Source organism: Podarcis gaigeae (assembly GCF_964106915.1).
Source record: "Podarcis gaigeae genome assembly, chromosome: 1".
NCBI lineage: Eukaryota > Metazoa > Chordata > Lepidosauria > Squamata > Lacertidae > Podarcis > Podarcis gaigeae.
Window position 1 is genome coordinate 71902306 of NC_139678.1, and position 16612 is coordinate 71918917.

At 42.8% G+C, this 16612-nt stretch overlaps 2 protein-coding genes and 1 long non-coding RNA gene across 4 annotated transcripts in view; 2 read left to right on the forward strand and 1 right to left on the reverse strand.

Annotated features, from left to right (window-relative positions):
• Positions 1-6443, reverse strand: part of SOX6 (SRY-box transcription factor 6) — a 451086-nt gene extending 444643 nt beyond the window's left edge. The window contains exon 1 of the mRNA XM_083704983.1: positions 6280-6443. The gene's annotated coding sequence lies outside the window, so the exon portion shown is untranslated. The remainder of the gene's footprint in view (positions 1-6279) is intronic.
• Positions 1-16612, forward strand: part of LOC310834350 — a 79972-nt gene that overhangs the window by 58589 nt on the left and 4771 nt on the right. The window lies entirely within an intron of this gene.
• Positions 8860-15921, forward strand: LOC310833327 (small acidic protein). Of its 2 annotated transcripts, none has more exons than XM_083715991.1 (5): positions 8860-9110; positions 11715-11798; positions 13404-13464; positions 14126-14235; positions 15385-15921. In XM_083715991.1, the coding sequence occupies exons 1-5, from the start codon at positions 9045-9047 to the stop codon at positions 15586-15588; spliced, it is 525 nt and encodes a 174-aa protein (XP_083572117.1). In that variant the 5' UTR covers positions 8860-9044; the 3' UTR covers positions 15589-15921. The 2 variants fall into 2 exon arrangements, with proteins under 2 accessions (XP_083572117.1, XP_083572118.1); XM_083715992.1 differs by having other exon boundaries at positions 8884-9110; positions 11696-11798.

Sequence of the window (16612 nt, forward strand, 5' to 3'; positions counted from 1 at the left end):
TTAAAGGTGAAAGAGGCAGTGGGTGGAGTGTTTCCAAGGGTGAAATGAACACCCGAGTAGATGAACAGAAAGTGGAGTGAATGAAGAGGGCAGGAGCACAAGGGAAGAAATCTGGGAAGCTTGTGGGGAGGAAAACATAGCAGAGAGAAGGGTATCATAGGAGTCATGGGGGGAGGGAGAGAAAGAGAAGGTACACATGCATGAAAACACGTTTAATCCATCTAAACCAGAGCTTTCCAAACTGTGTGTTGTGACATGTTAGTGTGCCAGCTGCAGTGTATAGGTGTGTCGTGCAAATGCTCCCCACACTTCTCCCGGAGCTGGAAAGGGGTTAGTTTAATCTCCAGTTTGCTAGAAAAACTGAAATACTGTGTTGCGAAATGATGCATATCTAAAACGTGTGTCACCCAAAGTCTGGAGAGCTCTGATCTAAGCAGAGCCTCTTGAAATAGTATAATCAAATCACAAGTCAAAACACAGATCACATTGTCTCAACTACCTGAACCTTAAAAAATAATAGATCCAGTGCTTTCTAGCACTGCCATAACATAAAGACATGGACCCAAAGCATAGATCCTTATGGATTCTCAAATCTTTTTACAAATTATTATCTCAAAACCACCATCAAATCGTAGGTCGCCTCTGTGTCCACACAGGTTTGTTGGAGGTTTTGTTGTAATTCTGTTGTAATTTTGAGTCAAAATCATGAAAATCCATGAGAATCTGTGGCTTGGATCAATGTTTTTGTGGTGATGTAGGGATTGTTATTGTGCAATCTGCCATTGTATGGTTTAATTTGATAGTGGGGGTGGATCCCATGTAAAATCATACATATTCAAGACGATCTGTCAGCTGGATCTGACTTTTATCCAGACCATTTGGAAAAGCAAATGATATGTGTGTGCGCTTTCCCTTTTTCTGTCTGTTGTGGGGATGGGGAGAGACTGGCCTTGGGGAGGGCAGAGAGAAGCAGCTGCATGGGGTGATGCCCGTAGCACTCTCCCAAAATTCCCAACGGGCCCCAAAAGTTTGGCAACCTCGAACGTATTGTCAACCTTGTCAAAAACAGGTTGACATCACAGAACTGTAGAGAATGAATACACAGAAGTGAAGTAATATATGGGCCAGGCTATCAAGGATGCAAAAAAAGTCAATAATTAATTCCCCCCTCCCCACGATTTATAGGAGGGCACAAGAGCCAGGGATGTGTCAGAGACACGGAGGAGACGCAGCATGAAATGTAGCTAATAAGAAGAGGGTGAGCCATTTGTGGCCTGATGACCCTTCCCTTCCATCTTGGCATAGATCTTCTTCTTCACAGTTCTAGATAATGCTATTCTTCTGTGCCCAATACTATGTCAAATTGTTATGCTTCAGATTCACCAAGTTAAAAGTACCCTGATGCTGCACGTGGAATTGCTGTTCCCAAAGTATGACAACGATTTTGCCAAGTAATGTGTTTGCAGCTGCTTGATTGGCTGCAAGTTATGAACAACCAAAGTCACAATTCTGCAGTTAGAGCAAAGCAAGTTGGGTGGGGAATACAGGTAATAATGTTATTCTTTTAAATTACTAGTTACAGATAGGTAGCCGTGTTGGTCTGCCATAGTCAAAAACAAAAAAAATCCTTCCAGTAGCACCTTAAAGACCAACTAAGTTAGTTCTTGGTATGAGCTTTCGTGTGCATGCACACGAAAGCTCATGCATGCACACGAAAGCTCATACCAAGAACTAACTTAGTTGGTCTTTAAGGTGCTACTGGAAGGAATTTTTTTGTTTTAAATTACTAGTTCTTAGTCTTATTGCGGGGCAGGGGATTCCCTTTAAGGGGAGTTGATATATAACTCAGGCTGCTATTGAGTACTTGGTTAAACCAGTTTCAATTTAACTGGGAAGAGCTCTGAGCTGGACAATGAAAGTAGATCACTGCAACCTGAGAATTATCTGAGATTTTTTTACTGGGAATCCAAATCCCCTTCTGATCTGCAATATTAACAATGGGCTACATTGCAGGGCTGCTGCAATAGAGGTGTAACCATGAGCTGCCCAGCAGGGTATACTACTCATTCAGCTCACCCTGTAGTGTAGGGATAAAACAATGGATAACATTTCATGTACTCTTTCCACTTCAGCCCAACCTGCAATAGGGTTCTAATACTCCTGGAATGAACAGCTATGGGATAGCTGCATATTCCTGCATTGCAATGGATTGGACTAGATGATCCCCAGGGTCCCTTCCAACTCTACAATTCTATGAAATGATTGGAATCTCCAGTTCTACAGTGCTTTTAAAGACACTGTTTCACACTAAATAAGAAAGAGCATGAACTCTTCACTTTGCTGCTACCTATTGGGCTATTTTGGGAGTTGAGTAGGGTAGAGATACTGGTATTTAATCCAGGGCTGGCTCTATACACAGGGGGGAAATGCTATAAATAAGTCATAAATTAAATTGTTATAACAAAAGCAAAAAAGACTATGTAAAATTGCATAGACAAAGTTTTGTGCTCTACAGCGCCATCTGGTGGCACATGTTAATAATTACAGGTAGGTAGCCATGTTGATCTGCCGTAGTCGAAACAAAATAAAAAAATTCCTTCCAGTAACACCTTAGAGACCAACTAAGTTTGTTATTCGTATGAGCTTTTGTGTGCATGCACACTTCTTCAGATACACTGAAACAGAAGTCACCAGACCCTTATATATAGTGAGAGGGTGCAAGTAGATAAATAGGGACTGCTTACCAGCGGGAAGATAAACGGCGTTCCATGTGCTGCGCTGGCTCACCAGATGCAGCTTGTCACGCTGGCCACGTGACCCGGAAGTGTCTGCGGACAGCGCTAGCTCCCGGCCTATAGAGTGAGATGAGCGCACAACCCTAGAGTCTGGCAAGACTGGCCCGTACGGGCAGGGGTACCTTTAAGGTAAAGGTAAAGGGACCCCTGACCATGAGGTCCAGTCGTGACCAACTCTGGGGTTGCAGTGTTCATCTCGCTTTATTGGCCGAGGGAGCTGGCGTACAGCTTCTGGGTCATGTGGCCAGCATGACTAAGCCGCTTCTGGCGAACCAAAGCTGAGCACAGAAACGCCATTTACCTTCCCGCCGGAGTGGTACCTATTTATCTACTTGCACTTTGCCGTGCTTTCGAACTGCTAGGTTGGCAGGAGCTGGCACCGAGCAACAGGAGCTCACCCCGTCGCGGGGATTCGAACCGCCGACCTTCTGATCGGCAAGTCCTAGGCTCTGTGGTAGGGAGGGGCATTACTCAGAAGGGTGGTGGGAATGGGTGATTGGCTGATAGGTGTGGCGAACCTGTTGACAACTGCTTATAATGCTGTCATAGCACTGTAACATGGCTAATACAGTGGTACCTCCCGTTACGAATGGGATCCGTTCCGGAGGCCCGGCCGTATCTCGAAGATTTTGTAACCGGAGGCACCTGTTCTGCGCATGCACGTGGTGCTGTAGAGTGCTTATGTGCATGCGCGAGGCATGCAGAGCGCAAACACACTTCCAGGGTTGCCACACTCGCAACCCAAAGTTTATGTTACCTGAAGGTGATGTAACCTGAGGGTCCACTGTATAGCCAAGTCCTACGATTCATAAAAATACTGGATTTCTCCATTGATTTCTGCTGGCAGCAGTCACTTCTCTTCTTGAAGGCACTTTAAAAGAGCCTCTTGGTGTGAACCAGGATTTGACCTGAACAGACAGTGATCGGGTTCCATCACTGAATGCTGTAGTCATCAACTGTTGAATGTGCACCTGTGAACCAGGCCTTGATGACCAACAGTTGGATTCTTGAAGTGATTCCTTTGAAAAGCATTGTAAGACCAAATCATATGGAAGCTTTCTCTGTGATATTTGATCTACAGTGGTACCTCAGTTTAAGAACAGCCCTGTTTACTAACTATTCAGTTTATGAACTCCACAAAACTGGAAGTAGTTTCCCAGTTTGAGAACTTTACCTCAGTCTAAGAATAGAAGCTGAACAGTGGAAGGGCACCAGCGGCAGGATGCCTCATATGGGAAATTAAGAACGGTTTCGGTTTAAGAATGGACTTCCGGAACAGATTAAGTTCATAAACCAAAGTACCACTGTATGTTTGTTTGCTCACATGTGCAAGTGATTATTTGATGCTGTAGCCATCAAGTGTTGAATATGCATGTGTGAACCAGCCCAGTGTGGGCATGTAAAGAAAGAAGCAGCAGAAAAAAGAAGCACGAGATGTTCAACCATTTTCATAAGGGCTGTGAACTCCACTTTGCAAAGATAAATCTTTCCTAACTTTTTTATTGCTGCCATTCCCCAGTACAGTATAAACGGAAGCAAAATAGCAATCCTTTCTTATTTCCTCTGTTAATAAAAAGTAGTTTGGCTAGCACAGAAATCAAGATTTGTGAAAGCAGCAGTCTTCACACTGATGTGTTCAAAACCGTTTTGTAAAAATGGGGGAGTATTTTAAAGAAAGGTTTTTATAATGGTTTCAAAAGTATGAAAGCCATTTCAGAATGAGAATATGTCTGTTCTTTATGTTCTTGAGCCTTAAAAGGACCTTTAAATGTTAACAGCCAAGGCAGTTTTCCTCAGACTGGTGCTCTTTATGGTACACACTCTTATTGTTTCATAATAAAACAAAAGTAAGAACAGGTGGGAACTTTCACATGGTCAGTCTCACTGACTATTACAAGTGATAATAGCAATAACATTTTTTTTTTCCTATTCTGCTCTTCCATTGATACGCTCAGTGACTTACAGCAAATAATAATCACAGCACTAAATAATATAAAACAGATAATACAGCAACATAATAAAATCACATTAACATCAGACAGTAAAAAAAGCCCACTAAAATAAAAGGCTCCTGTTCATGGAGTAAAACGCTCAGAGGGGCCCTCACAGATCTCAACCGAGAGCATATTCCAAGGCTACGGCATTACCACAGAAAACCCATTTCTTGTTCATCAGACTATTGTGGGATGGCACTTGGAACAGGGACCCCAAAGCTGATTTTAATGCCAAGGCTGGCTTAAGAGGAAGTAGGCAATAGTCCTTAAAAGTCCAATATAGGATATTTAAATTAGGCCGAAACCAGAACTAGAGTTATCACCTCACGGTGGATGTTCAGCTAAGTTCCTATTTGCATCCTCCTCGTTTCAGTGGCATTTGCGGTGAAGTGAAACTTTCTCCATTACTGCCATGTCACTAATATGTTTAGCATGACCCAATTAAAAAGGTACAATGTATTATTTCAAGCCAGATTTATTTATTTCAGATATTCAAATACCACTCAATATTCAGGAAATCTAAGCATGTGCATTTTTTAACAAAAGCATGCAGAGAATTAGAACAATTAAAATTCATCCTAAAAACATAAAACTATCTTAATATGCCTGCTGAAATAAGAAGGTCCTTGTTATATAATATCCATATATTACTTATATGATTAAACAGAGAGCAGTAGTCTCCAAATTTCTCTGCTCAGGGCTATCCTTCCCATGAAGCAATGTAATCTCCAACCACCAGCAGTTGATAATGGGGTGGAACTGAGGCACCATTTTCCTGCCTTCAATTTCTAACTGAAGGCACCTACTGTTTTAATTGTTACATGCCTTCTGTATTTTTTTTATGATGGCAAACATACACAGGCAATTAATAAAATATCTGTCTGCAACACTGATTTAAAATTTCTGTATGGTTTTTATTATATATGTAATATGTTTGTTGTAAACTTATTTGATTTTTTGTGAATAGCAGTGTACAGAAATTGTGATAAATAAATAAAAGCTTGTGTTTAAAAACAAATGGGAAATACCATCCTCTTATAAATCTATTACTATTACTATTAATTGCTTTGAGAACTGCTATGTTTGAAAAGGAGTACACAAATACTGCAGTCAGTCAGTCAGTCAGTCAGTGAACTCTAGACCAAGGCCACCATTTTGATTTTTCTTTCAGTACAGTAGTGAAAATGTAGGGGCCCATAACTATTTCTATTTAAAATAGCATAGGAGAAAATTTTGAAATGGCTTTCAATCTCTCAAGTACTCTAGCCAAGGAATATGAGCCAGAGCTTATCAGGGCTCAGCCAACATCTGGAGCACCGAAGTAACAATCAAGAAATGAGTGTGCTTGAGCATATGTGCAGGCTACTTTCCCTCAACTCCAAATCCCGAGAACAAAAGCTTCTAATAAAATCAACTGCAGAAAATTCTCAAGTTTTTAACATTATTAGACACAGGAAAACTGAAGCAGGCTCTGCTTTAAGGCAGCTTACCTAGACTGAAGGGTGAGCTCTCTCTCCATCCTGGATGCAAAAAGGACTTTCCTCAGCTGCAATGGAACACTCAGGGAAGCTTTGTTTATGACAAATGACAGGGGAGTAACTGTGCTGCATGTTGGCTCTCTCTGGAGGGGTTGTGCTGAACCCCTGGTATTAGTAATCTTCTAGGGAGAGCATATGAGCACACCTGTAAGTAAGCAAGGGAATGAAGGGAAGGGTTAACTCCTTTCTCCAGTCCTGATCCAAATCACTCCTCTTTTCACAGCTGCCATTAGTAATGTGTGTGTGTGTGTGTGTGTGTGTGTGTGTGTGTACACACACATATACATATATATGTATTCAAAGCATAGTTGACAAAATATACGTATATATATATATGTATATATATATGTATGCAAAGCACAGTTGACAAAAATTAAGGACCTGAGACCAATCACAGCTCCTTAGTGCAGGCCTACTGCATGGTCCCCAACACATTTTGTTGCCTGAGGTGTAGGACAAGATGTGGCCACTCCCTAATTCCAAGTACTGTACTGTACAGAAACTAACCATACTGGCAGATGAATTTTAAGCAGTGGCAATGGAGTATTCTACCACACCTGAAATCCCACACATGTCTATTCTCTTTTTGCTGCTTCCCATGCTCAGCATGTCACCTGAGGCAGCTGCCTCACTTTCATGGTAGGGCAGGCCATATACATATTTTTAGAGAAAACATGTCTCTTCCAAAATTTACATATTCATCACACATGTGCAGGAATGGACACTCGGGTATTATTTTATTCATCAGGTATGGGACAAGTGATGTGGCACAAAGTGGTGTGTGTGTGTGTGTGTGTTCACACACAATAATAATAATAAAATAAGCTGCCCCCCCCCCAAAAAAATAAGCTGCCCCACAATGGACTTGCAGAGCAACTCCATTTCCCCCAGCTTATTTTGGATTTGGGGATTTAGGCCCCAGCTTTGCTGCGAGGTCCACTCATATATGGGAAGAATCTGACATACACAAACAAATGCTCAGAAATTATAAGTCAGAACCAAAGTGTCACAGCATATGCACCATATTTGTTTAAGCTCAAGGCTATAGAGAGTCATCACTCTAGAGGTACTCTGCCTTGAAAATAAATCTAAAATGTAACAATCCACATTCTGTTGCATTTTGAGTTAAAATGCTTTCCTACTGCGATTTACAGAATTGATATGATTGCTTGGTAATAACTACAATTCCGTAAGCTACACTGATGGTATGCCATTACTGCCTGAGCTACAGCGGAAAAAAATGAGACTTTTTATCTGCTCCAACAATGTTTATAAACTTTCTTCTTCCTTCAGTGTTCATTCAGATGGGACAGTGTGAGAAACCTGTGGCCCTCCATGCTGCTGGACATCTCTGACCTTGGGCCATGCTGGCTGGGGCTGATGCAGGGCTACGGGTTCCATACCAATCATAACTGAAAGTTATATTAAGTCTGACTACTTGATTTATTTTTCAATGACAGCTCTGAGAAAGATAAGAGTTTACAAAGTGAATTTCTGAATCTTTTTAGTGGCTTAATTGTAGCCTGTTTGATTTTACTTGCTACTTTTGTTTTATCCGCTAGTTCTTTTCCTGTTTTCAGAATGTTACTATATTTATAATTTTTCTTGTTATTTTCACTGTATTTGTACCCTCCCCTAATTTTATTAGTCACCTTGAACTTTTTGGAAAAGGTGGAATACTGTACAGTATTCATACTTTAAATAAGCAAGTCCTTCCCACTTCCCAGCAGCAAGCCACACCTCCTGGACCATGCTGTATTCTGGTCCTGGGCTCACCCCAGAACCTTTTACAGCTATTATTTCAGCAACAGGCAGTCCTTATTACTTTTGCACAAAATTGGTAAGACAGGACCACACAAAAATCAAGCCGATAGCTAAGCCGTTTCAAAATATGCCACGGAAATTAACGGGATTTACTGCCACATCAAGCGTTTAGGACGGATTTTGAGATAATGTTCTGCATGTTTACTCAAAAGTAACCCCCACTGTGTTCAATGGCGCTTACTAACAAAGGTAAATGTGCACAGGATTGCTGCCTTACATTTTCTCAACAGGGAATCCTAGCCTAACCCATAAAATTTGTGCCAGCGGAGAATGTTATCAGTTGAATCCGTACTCAGTAAACGACCCTCTTTTTTGATAGGGAGGGAGAGAGGAGGAGAGCAAAATGCAAAAGGAAACCCCCTCAACACCGGAGGAAACGTGAAAGAGGGGGGAAACGCAGAATCTACAGACGCGACCAACCACCGATCAAATTGTTTCCTTTCCCCGCCCATCTCGCCGACAGCCAATCACCAGCGAGGTGTGTGTGTGGGGGAGGAGAGAGAGAGAGAGAGAGAGAGAGAGAGAGAGAGAGAGAGAGGCGCGCAGATATTTCGCAGAGGCTTGTGGGATTTGGAGTTCCTCCTTTTCCGAGAGTTCCCATAGAATAGCAGCAAGTGGTTAGCAGGATAAAAACTACAACTCCCAAGAAGGGAAAGGTTGAGAGGGAAAGCGGGGCGGGGAGAGACAGACGAGGAGGGAGAAAGAAAGACCCGCCGCCTGACCTAAGCGGGAGTTCTTTCTCTGTCTCGCGCGCTTGCGCCGTGGGAAGCCCTGCGAAGAGGCGGAGGCGGAGGAATAGGAAGCCGCGATTGGGACCGCCGAAGCTCGGGCTGCGAGCGAGCAGGGCCGGGAAGTGGCCCTCGGGGCGGGCTGCTGATCGGGGCGGCTGCAAGATGAGCGCCGCCAGGGAGTCCCAGCCTGAGCGCGGCCACGGAGTGAAGCGAGCGGCCTCCCCCGATGTGAATAAGGGCGGCTGGGGGAGGAAGCGGGGTTGGGAAGCGGGGGGAGGGGAGGCGGGGGAGGGGAGGGGGAAGGGGCTTCTTCCTGTCCCGCCGCTCATCTGCGGGGCCCTTGCCCCCTCCTTGCCCCGAGGAGAGTTGCAAAGTGGGCCGGGAGGTCAGGATCCTTTCGTCCAGCTGTGGCCCCTTTCGCCGCGCATTTTGCCACGCGGCGACGTCTCCTGTGCCCCAAGTGCGGGCAAGTTCTCGCGGCTTAGCAGAGAGAAGAGACACTGTGACTGACCTGCTCGGTGGCCCTTGTTCCCGCAAGCCCCGTCCCCCCTTTCTCCATGTTGGGATTGTACATATTGTGGTCCCCCGCCTTAGTTTTGGGGGAAAGGCATGTCCTAAGCAACCCCGAGGCGAAAGACGCGCTTTCATAGAAGTTTAGGCCTGGTTTGGCTTGCAGAAAAGCTGTAACACGTGTAGCAGCCTCGTCTGGAGGAGGTGGGGGGGGGAAGGAGGCGTGTATTGGGCCTGTGTGTGTTGTTCACGTGTGAATATTTAACTAGAGCGATCTGGGGGAAACTCAAGCGATCTAGGGGAAATAGCTGGAGAACTTTATTGCACACGCAGGTGTGCCAACAGTACTTTTTAAAGAGCACCTGTAAAATCAAAGCGACCCTGAGGTCCCTTGGTTTGTTCTCTGTGTTTGTGTACATCAGTTGTGGATCCTGTCCCAGCTACTGCTCAGAAGTGGGTAGAGCAACCAAAATAAAGTAAAATATGTACCAGAGCACTAAGAATGATGTTAGATAGGAAATGTAGGAATGATTGGAATGCTAACCTTCCGTCCACATAAACATGGCCAAGGTGTGGTGGTGAAATGAGACCCAACTAAATCAAGTGTGAAACAACTTTGAATGTCCCTGATTGAGTTAGCAAAGTTCCATGGGGAGAACAAAATACAACATTGTATGCTCACATATGCTATAAAACATTACCTATATAACATAAAGGTAAAGGTACCCCTGCCCGTATGGGCCAGTCTTGACAGACTCTGGGGTTGTGCGCCCATCTCACTCAAGAGGCCAGGGGCCAGCGCTGTCCGGAGACACTTCCGGGTCACGTGGCCAGCGTGACATCGCTGCTCTGACGAGCCAGAGCCGCACACGGAAACACCGTTTACCTTCCCGCTGGTAAGCGGTCCCTATTTATCTACTTGCACCCGGAGGTGCTTTCGAACTGCTAGGTTGGCAGGCGCTGGGACCGAGCAGCGGGATCCCGCCGCAGGGATTCAAACCGCCATCGGCAAGTCCTAGGCACTGAGGCTTTAACCCACAGCGCCACCTGCGTCCCCCCCTATATAACATAAACCTGTGTAAACGGAAAGTTCCCCAATGCCTAAAAGTGAGTTGAAAGCAAGGACAATGCTTTATATTATACTCATCCAAGCCACTTGTGTGGGAAGTGATGGGAGTACAAAAAAAGTCTTGATATCTAAAGCCTACAGGGAGTTAAATAGCTTAATAAAATTCACAACAAATGTATTTGCAGACATGAAAGGGGACATGGGATTTACTGGGATGCCACCTGCAAGGCACTTCTATTAGCCAAATAGCTGCCTTTATTTCTGAGTTCATCATGGAGGACTTGATTAATGATAGGATAAAAGCAGGACAGTCAAATTCAATGCAACATAATATATATATTTACCGATTATTACTTTTGTAGACCCTCCCTCTCAAAAAGCTTGCATCCCCAGGCTTGGAATGTCTTGGAGGACTGCCACAATTGTTACCCTTTTCAATTGTGTTTCAGCAGCTTCACAGTGGATATAACACCAGCAGCATTCATATTTTGGCCATTAGAGTCCACAGCTGCTTCTCCCTGCTGATGGTTGACATGTACATTGTGGGCAACTTTGATTAATTCTATGATGTCTGAAGCAGCTTTTAATTCTATGGTTCACTTTTCTCAAAAGAGAATTTTGGTAGAGAGGGTGATGGCTTGCTTCCATTTGCTGGTGTGTTTGACTGCTATAAGTGCTGCAGCCTCATATGGTAGGTTTTTGAAGGAGCTGATCACATCCAAACAGTGACAAGATGGAAAATAGGCATATTCTTTCAGTTAATTGAAATTGTATTATTGATCCCAGTAACCAGTAAACTGCAATGATTAATTCACCCCACTTTTCAGATTGTCAACATGTATTTTCATATGGTGCCAGCTACTACTTAACTGGGCTTTCCTGGAAATCATGCTTACTTTACAGGTGGTTAAATAAGCTTTGCATTTTTTAGCCTCCTCCTTTTTTAAAAAAAGTCTTCTTGATCTTGTTTAAACGCAGCTATAAATTTTCCACTTCCCTTGAAAGGAGCTGGTCATTTCCATGTTCTAGGGCTGTAGTTTGCTACTAGCCTTCAAAAAGCTGTGGGTAGTAGCTTTGCTGATTGGGGCTTAACAATCCCCATTAACAGTGTGTGACTCTGAACTTGAATGATCATGGCTGTACCCTTAAAACAAAAGCTGTTCAGAATATATGATAAAGTAATTGAAAATGTATGCATGCAATCGACTTATCTTTCTTTTTAACGTGACCACAGGCCACCTTCTGTCTTGCAGCTTGGATCTAGCAGCTGGGAGGCAGCAGACCTGGGTAATGAAGAAAGAAAGCAAAAGTTCTTGAGACTTATGGGTGCTGCAAAGGTGAGGCTTTATCTTTATCTAAGGGAGCTGGGCATGTTTAGCCTGGAGAAGAGGAAGTTAAGGGGTGATATGATAGCCATGTTCAAATATATAAAAGGATGTCACATAGGGGAGGGAGAAAGGTTGTTTTCTGCTGCTCCAGAGAAGCGGACACGGAGCAATGGATCCAAACTACAAGAAAGAAGATTCCACCTAAACATTAGGAAGAACTTCCTGACAGTAAGAGCTGTTCGACAGTGGAATTTGCTGCCAAGGAGTGTGGTGGAGTCTTCTTCTTTGGAGGTCTTTAAGCAGAGGCTTGTCAGGAGTGCTCTGATGGTGTTTCCTGCTTGGCAGGGGGTTGGACTCGATGGCCCTTGTGGTCTCTTCCAACTCTATGATTCTATGATCTTCCATCTAAACAGTTCATTGAACCACAGAGGAAACTTGTATAGAAGAACCTTTTAAACTTATTCTTTCACTGATCATGCTTGGTTTACTTCACTGATTTTGATAAGCATACAAGGGGTGGCAATCCATTCATCTTGATGTTATTGTAAGGCATGCATTATCTATGGCTGCTCTCAGAAAGAAAAAAATAGTTGAGCTGTGTCACTCTCATGTATTGGGAATAATGCTGTTGAATTTTATTATTGTTTAAACAAGCAAGTTACTATGTTTCACTGAACATAGGGGAACAAATATTTTGCTAGTATGACTGTTAACTGATACTCTGAAGAATGAACAGAATACAGTGGTACCTCAGGTTAAGTACTTAATTCGTTCCAGAGGTCCGTTCTTAACTTGAAGCACCACTTTAGCTAATGGGGCCTCCTGCTGCTGCCACACCGCTGGAGCACGATTTCTGTTCTCATCCTTAAGCAAAGTTCTTAACCTGAGGTACTATTTCTGGGTTAGCGGAGTCTGTAACCTGAAGCGTATGTAACCCGAGGTACCACTGTAAATTTTAATGCAGCAGCCAGTCAAGGTTACAGCTGAATAGTTTCAAGTAAGATGCTTGAGACAATATGGGGAGAGTGCTGTTTCACTCTGGTCCTGCTAGATAGGCCTTTAGTCTCATCCAGCAGAGCTCATTATGTTATTAGATAACTGGGCTCTGTAGAGGTAGGCTGATGCAGCATTTTCACAGCAAACATCCAAGTGCTTCATAGAAGATAGGATGGAAGCTAATGTCCTCAAGAAGAAAAATGTGTTTTATGATACTTGTACTTCTCATATAGTATGAAACTGGTTCTATGTTGGACTTCCATATTTGAATCTCTGATTATTTTTATTTTTGCTTTTATTCTTGATTTCCCCCATAATTACTTACAGCATCTGGTTGTTTCATTTTATCAATTCGGACATATGAAATCTGCATGCTAGAACATTGATATTAAACAAACAAAAAGCTGATTTTAAAAATATGATGAAGTTAATGCTGGGCATTAACAGAATGTAACTCCCTGAAAGCTGGCACAATGATTTTATGATACTTACAAATAATGTTTATTGCAAGGTGGCCCGTGGAGCATGAAAACTTACAAAGTGCTGCAGAACTCATTGTTGTGATTTGCTTCAAGAGACAGCAGTTGTTCTCAAATAATAGCTTTTATTTTCTTTTAGAAAGAGCATACTGGCCGCCTTGTTATTGGAGACCACAGATCAACTTCTCATTTTAGAACAGGTCAGTCTAAATTAAGTGGAAGTAAGTTTATGTATCTTTTAATGAAGTGTGGCTGTTTTTCAGGAAGTCCCCTTTTTTTGGCTGAATAGCAGCTTTCTCAAGGCTACCCAGTAAGCTTTATAAAGCAAAGATTTGAACTCAAAACCATCTCTTAGGCCACTAAAACCACACTGGCTCTGTGGCAAGCTGAATGAGAGCAGGAGCACCCCACAATGTGTAACCCATTGGCCTAAGGCATACATTATCTCCTACTTACTGGACACAGGCATGCCATGAACAAATCATGCTTTACCAACAAATGTCTGGAGCTCCTGCTTCTGGATAATGTTTTTCTCTTGCCATCAAATAAGCTTCATGGATTAAATTAATTAGCTGTGCTGTTTTGGCTCACTTGAGATTTCATTAGTAATTTTCAATTGGGATTACGCATCTTCTGCCATTGGTGGGAGCAAAGTTTTCCCTGGGACAGTTGCTTTCAAGGCTTTTGAAGCTGTTCTGTCCCTTTGTTTTAGCACATGTCTGTAATGAAGCACTAGCAAGGCATGGTGATTCGCATGAAGTATTCTGACTCTAAAAGGCCTTACGCTCCTGCTTTTGTGTTGTAATTAGATGTTTGTTTGTTAGTTTGACTGGATGGTAACCAACGTGTATGAACATATAGGGGAAGAAGACAAGAAGATGAATGATGAGCTAGAAACTCAGTTCCAGCAAAGCATGGATAGCACCATGTCAGGAAGGAACCGGCGGCATTGTGGACTTGGCTTCAGTGAGGTAATCATGTTTAACTTGAAATAGTGACTCAAGAAGTTGTGTTTCTCTAGAAGCCAAACACAGAGACAACACAACAGAAGCACAGTTTTGTACAGTGGATGCTGCTTAAGTATGTCAAACTGTCGCATGGCACACACACAAGCCTATCCATTCCTTAGGCCACTGTCTGCTGAACTCAGGCCACACTTTACAACTGCTGTATTTTTGCCAATGGGCCAGTGTAGTCAGCTGCTGCAGTCTGTAAACTTTGCCCACTGGAATTGTAGGAGGTCCAGAGGGCTGGAGGTTTTCCCACATTTACGATGAGGCATTATAATTTAGCATCACCACAGCATTCCCTTGCTTCTGCCTTGAATTCATAAGAAGATACAGCTTAGAGCAGGGATGGCTAACTCAAATCAAGCCCACAAAACTACTTTATTTGACCTTTGGAGCTGTGCCAAATTCTTACCTTTTTGTGGTAAAAGGTTTTGCCCAAAGTTTTACTCGCAAGGCAGGAGGAAATGGTTTTCAACATTTTGCCACACTTTCTTTGGGTTTTGTTTGTAATGCCTTCACCATGCCAAAATGCACATTTTCCCATTTGCTCTGGCGCTCTTGCCTATTCCATAACTTCATCGTGAAGCTTGATTGATGAAGTTGGCTATCCCTAGCTTAGAGCAAATGCCTGATTTTGCATGGCTAGGAGCTTATCTCTGGTGAAACGAGGCTGTAACCCTCTACCTGCTTACATGGGATTCTGAGTGCATGTATATTGCGCTGTAGCGTACTTCAAAATTTTGCTATGTGAAGGGGCCTAACATGGCTGCTTTGTTTCCTTAATGATACATCCATCATTTTATTTGTATGCTGCCTTTCCATAGTTTGTACCCTGCTCAAGGCGGCTTACAACATGAATAGAAATGCTGTTCAGCAGCCTCAGCTTTTGTAGCTGGAGTCAAATCAGGGCCCGCATCTCCCAGGCCAGGTGGGAAAGGCCTGTAAGGTATTCCAGGACTCAGCCAAGATGCAAAGCTCATCAAGATGATTTTACATGGGTTTTGTACATGGGCTTTGTTTGTTATGTTGAAACATCCATTTTTCAGTATGACTTTTTAAAAAAGGGATGGAAAGTTTTTGCATTTTCTGTAATCTGAGTTTTTCTCTTAGTTTGAAGAAGACAAGGGAGATCCAGAGGATACAAGAGACTCTCTGGAGCCAGAAAGCTCAGAGGACTCGGAAAGTGATTCTGAGTCTGAGCAAGAAGAGGCTGCAGAATCTACTGAAAAGCACAGCGATGCTGAAGATCCTCAAGCTAAGAAAAATTCAAAAAGCAACTATAAAATGATGTTTGTTAAATCCAGTGGTACATAACTACAGATCAAATCTGCCTTTAAGCAAAGTAAGCCTTATGGTTACAGTGCAAAGTATTGGACTGCTCACAGCACAGACCTTTCTATTATGGTTTGAATAAGGCCCTTTTAGAGAGAGAATAGTGTTTGCTTTTCCATCGCCATGAAACTATTTTTATCAGCATGACTGTATCCATTTTGTTTTGTAAAGTATGAAAATAAAATTGGGCTGGTTGTGGGGAGGGTGCAGGTTAGTTCTCGATCCCCTTTTACATTATTCTTCTGTCCCCCTTCCTATTCCATGATGGCTATCAAACCTTTCTTAAGCTTGTTAAAATGATTTATCGAAATGATACTTGATGTCTTTAAGTGTGGTTTATTTTTTAAAGGAGCACACAGTTTGGGTTTTGAATGATATAATTATTAAAAAGGGAGAATTGGAGCTCCTTTGTCTTGCTGGCATCCCAAAAGGGAACAGCATTTTAGGATGTGCCCAGCACTGGCTTTTACTGTGGTGGACTTCTAATATTAGAGCTGTGCATGCATGTGAAAGAGAGAGAAAGAGATGCATGTATGAGAGAGAAACTGATTAGCCAAAGGAAGTTTGGATAAGGAATTAACAGACAAAATATTCAGTGAGGGGAGTAACCTTAACATACACATGTGTTGTATCTGTGTATACGTTATTGATCTTTAAAGCTTCACTGGCAGAAACCCTGAAATGGTTAAGGAGACTAACAGAGTGGGTTGAAAGGAGAGTAGGTACCTGAATGTGAAAAGTTTCAGGACTCCAGTAAAAACAACCTGCCTCAATTTTCTCTTAAGTACATTAACTAACAACTATGTTTACAGTGGTACCTCGGGTACTTAAATTTGTTCTGGAGGTCCGTTCTTAACCTGAAACTGTTCTTAACCTGAAGCACCACTTTAGCTAATGGAGCCTCCCGCTTCCGCGCGATTTCTGTTCTCATCCTGAGGTAAAGTTCTTGACCCGAGGTACTATTGCTGGGTTAGCAGAGTATGTAACCTGACGCGTATGTAACCCA

What these genes read in the sequence shown, in the direction of transcription:
- LOC310833327 (XM_083715991.1), top strand. Translation starts at nt 9,045, where the DNA reads ATGAGCGCCGCCAGGGAGTCCCAGCCTGAGCGCGGCCACGGAGTGAAG. An exon ending in AACTTCTCATTTTAGAACAG is followed by an intron (nt 13,465 to 14,125) that starts GTCAGTCTAAAT and finishes ATGAACATATAG; the next exon opens with GGGAAGAAGACAAGAAGATG. An exon ending in GTGGACTTGGCTTCAGTGAG is followed by an intron (nt 14,236 to 15,384) that starts GTAATCATGTTT and finishes TTTTTCTCTTAG; the next exon opens with TTTGAAGAAGACAAGGGAGA.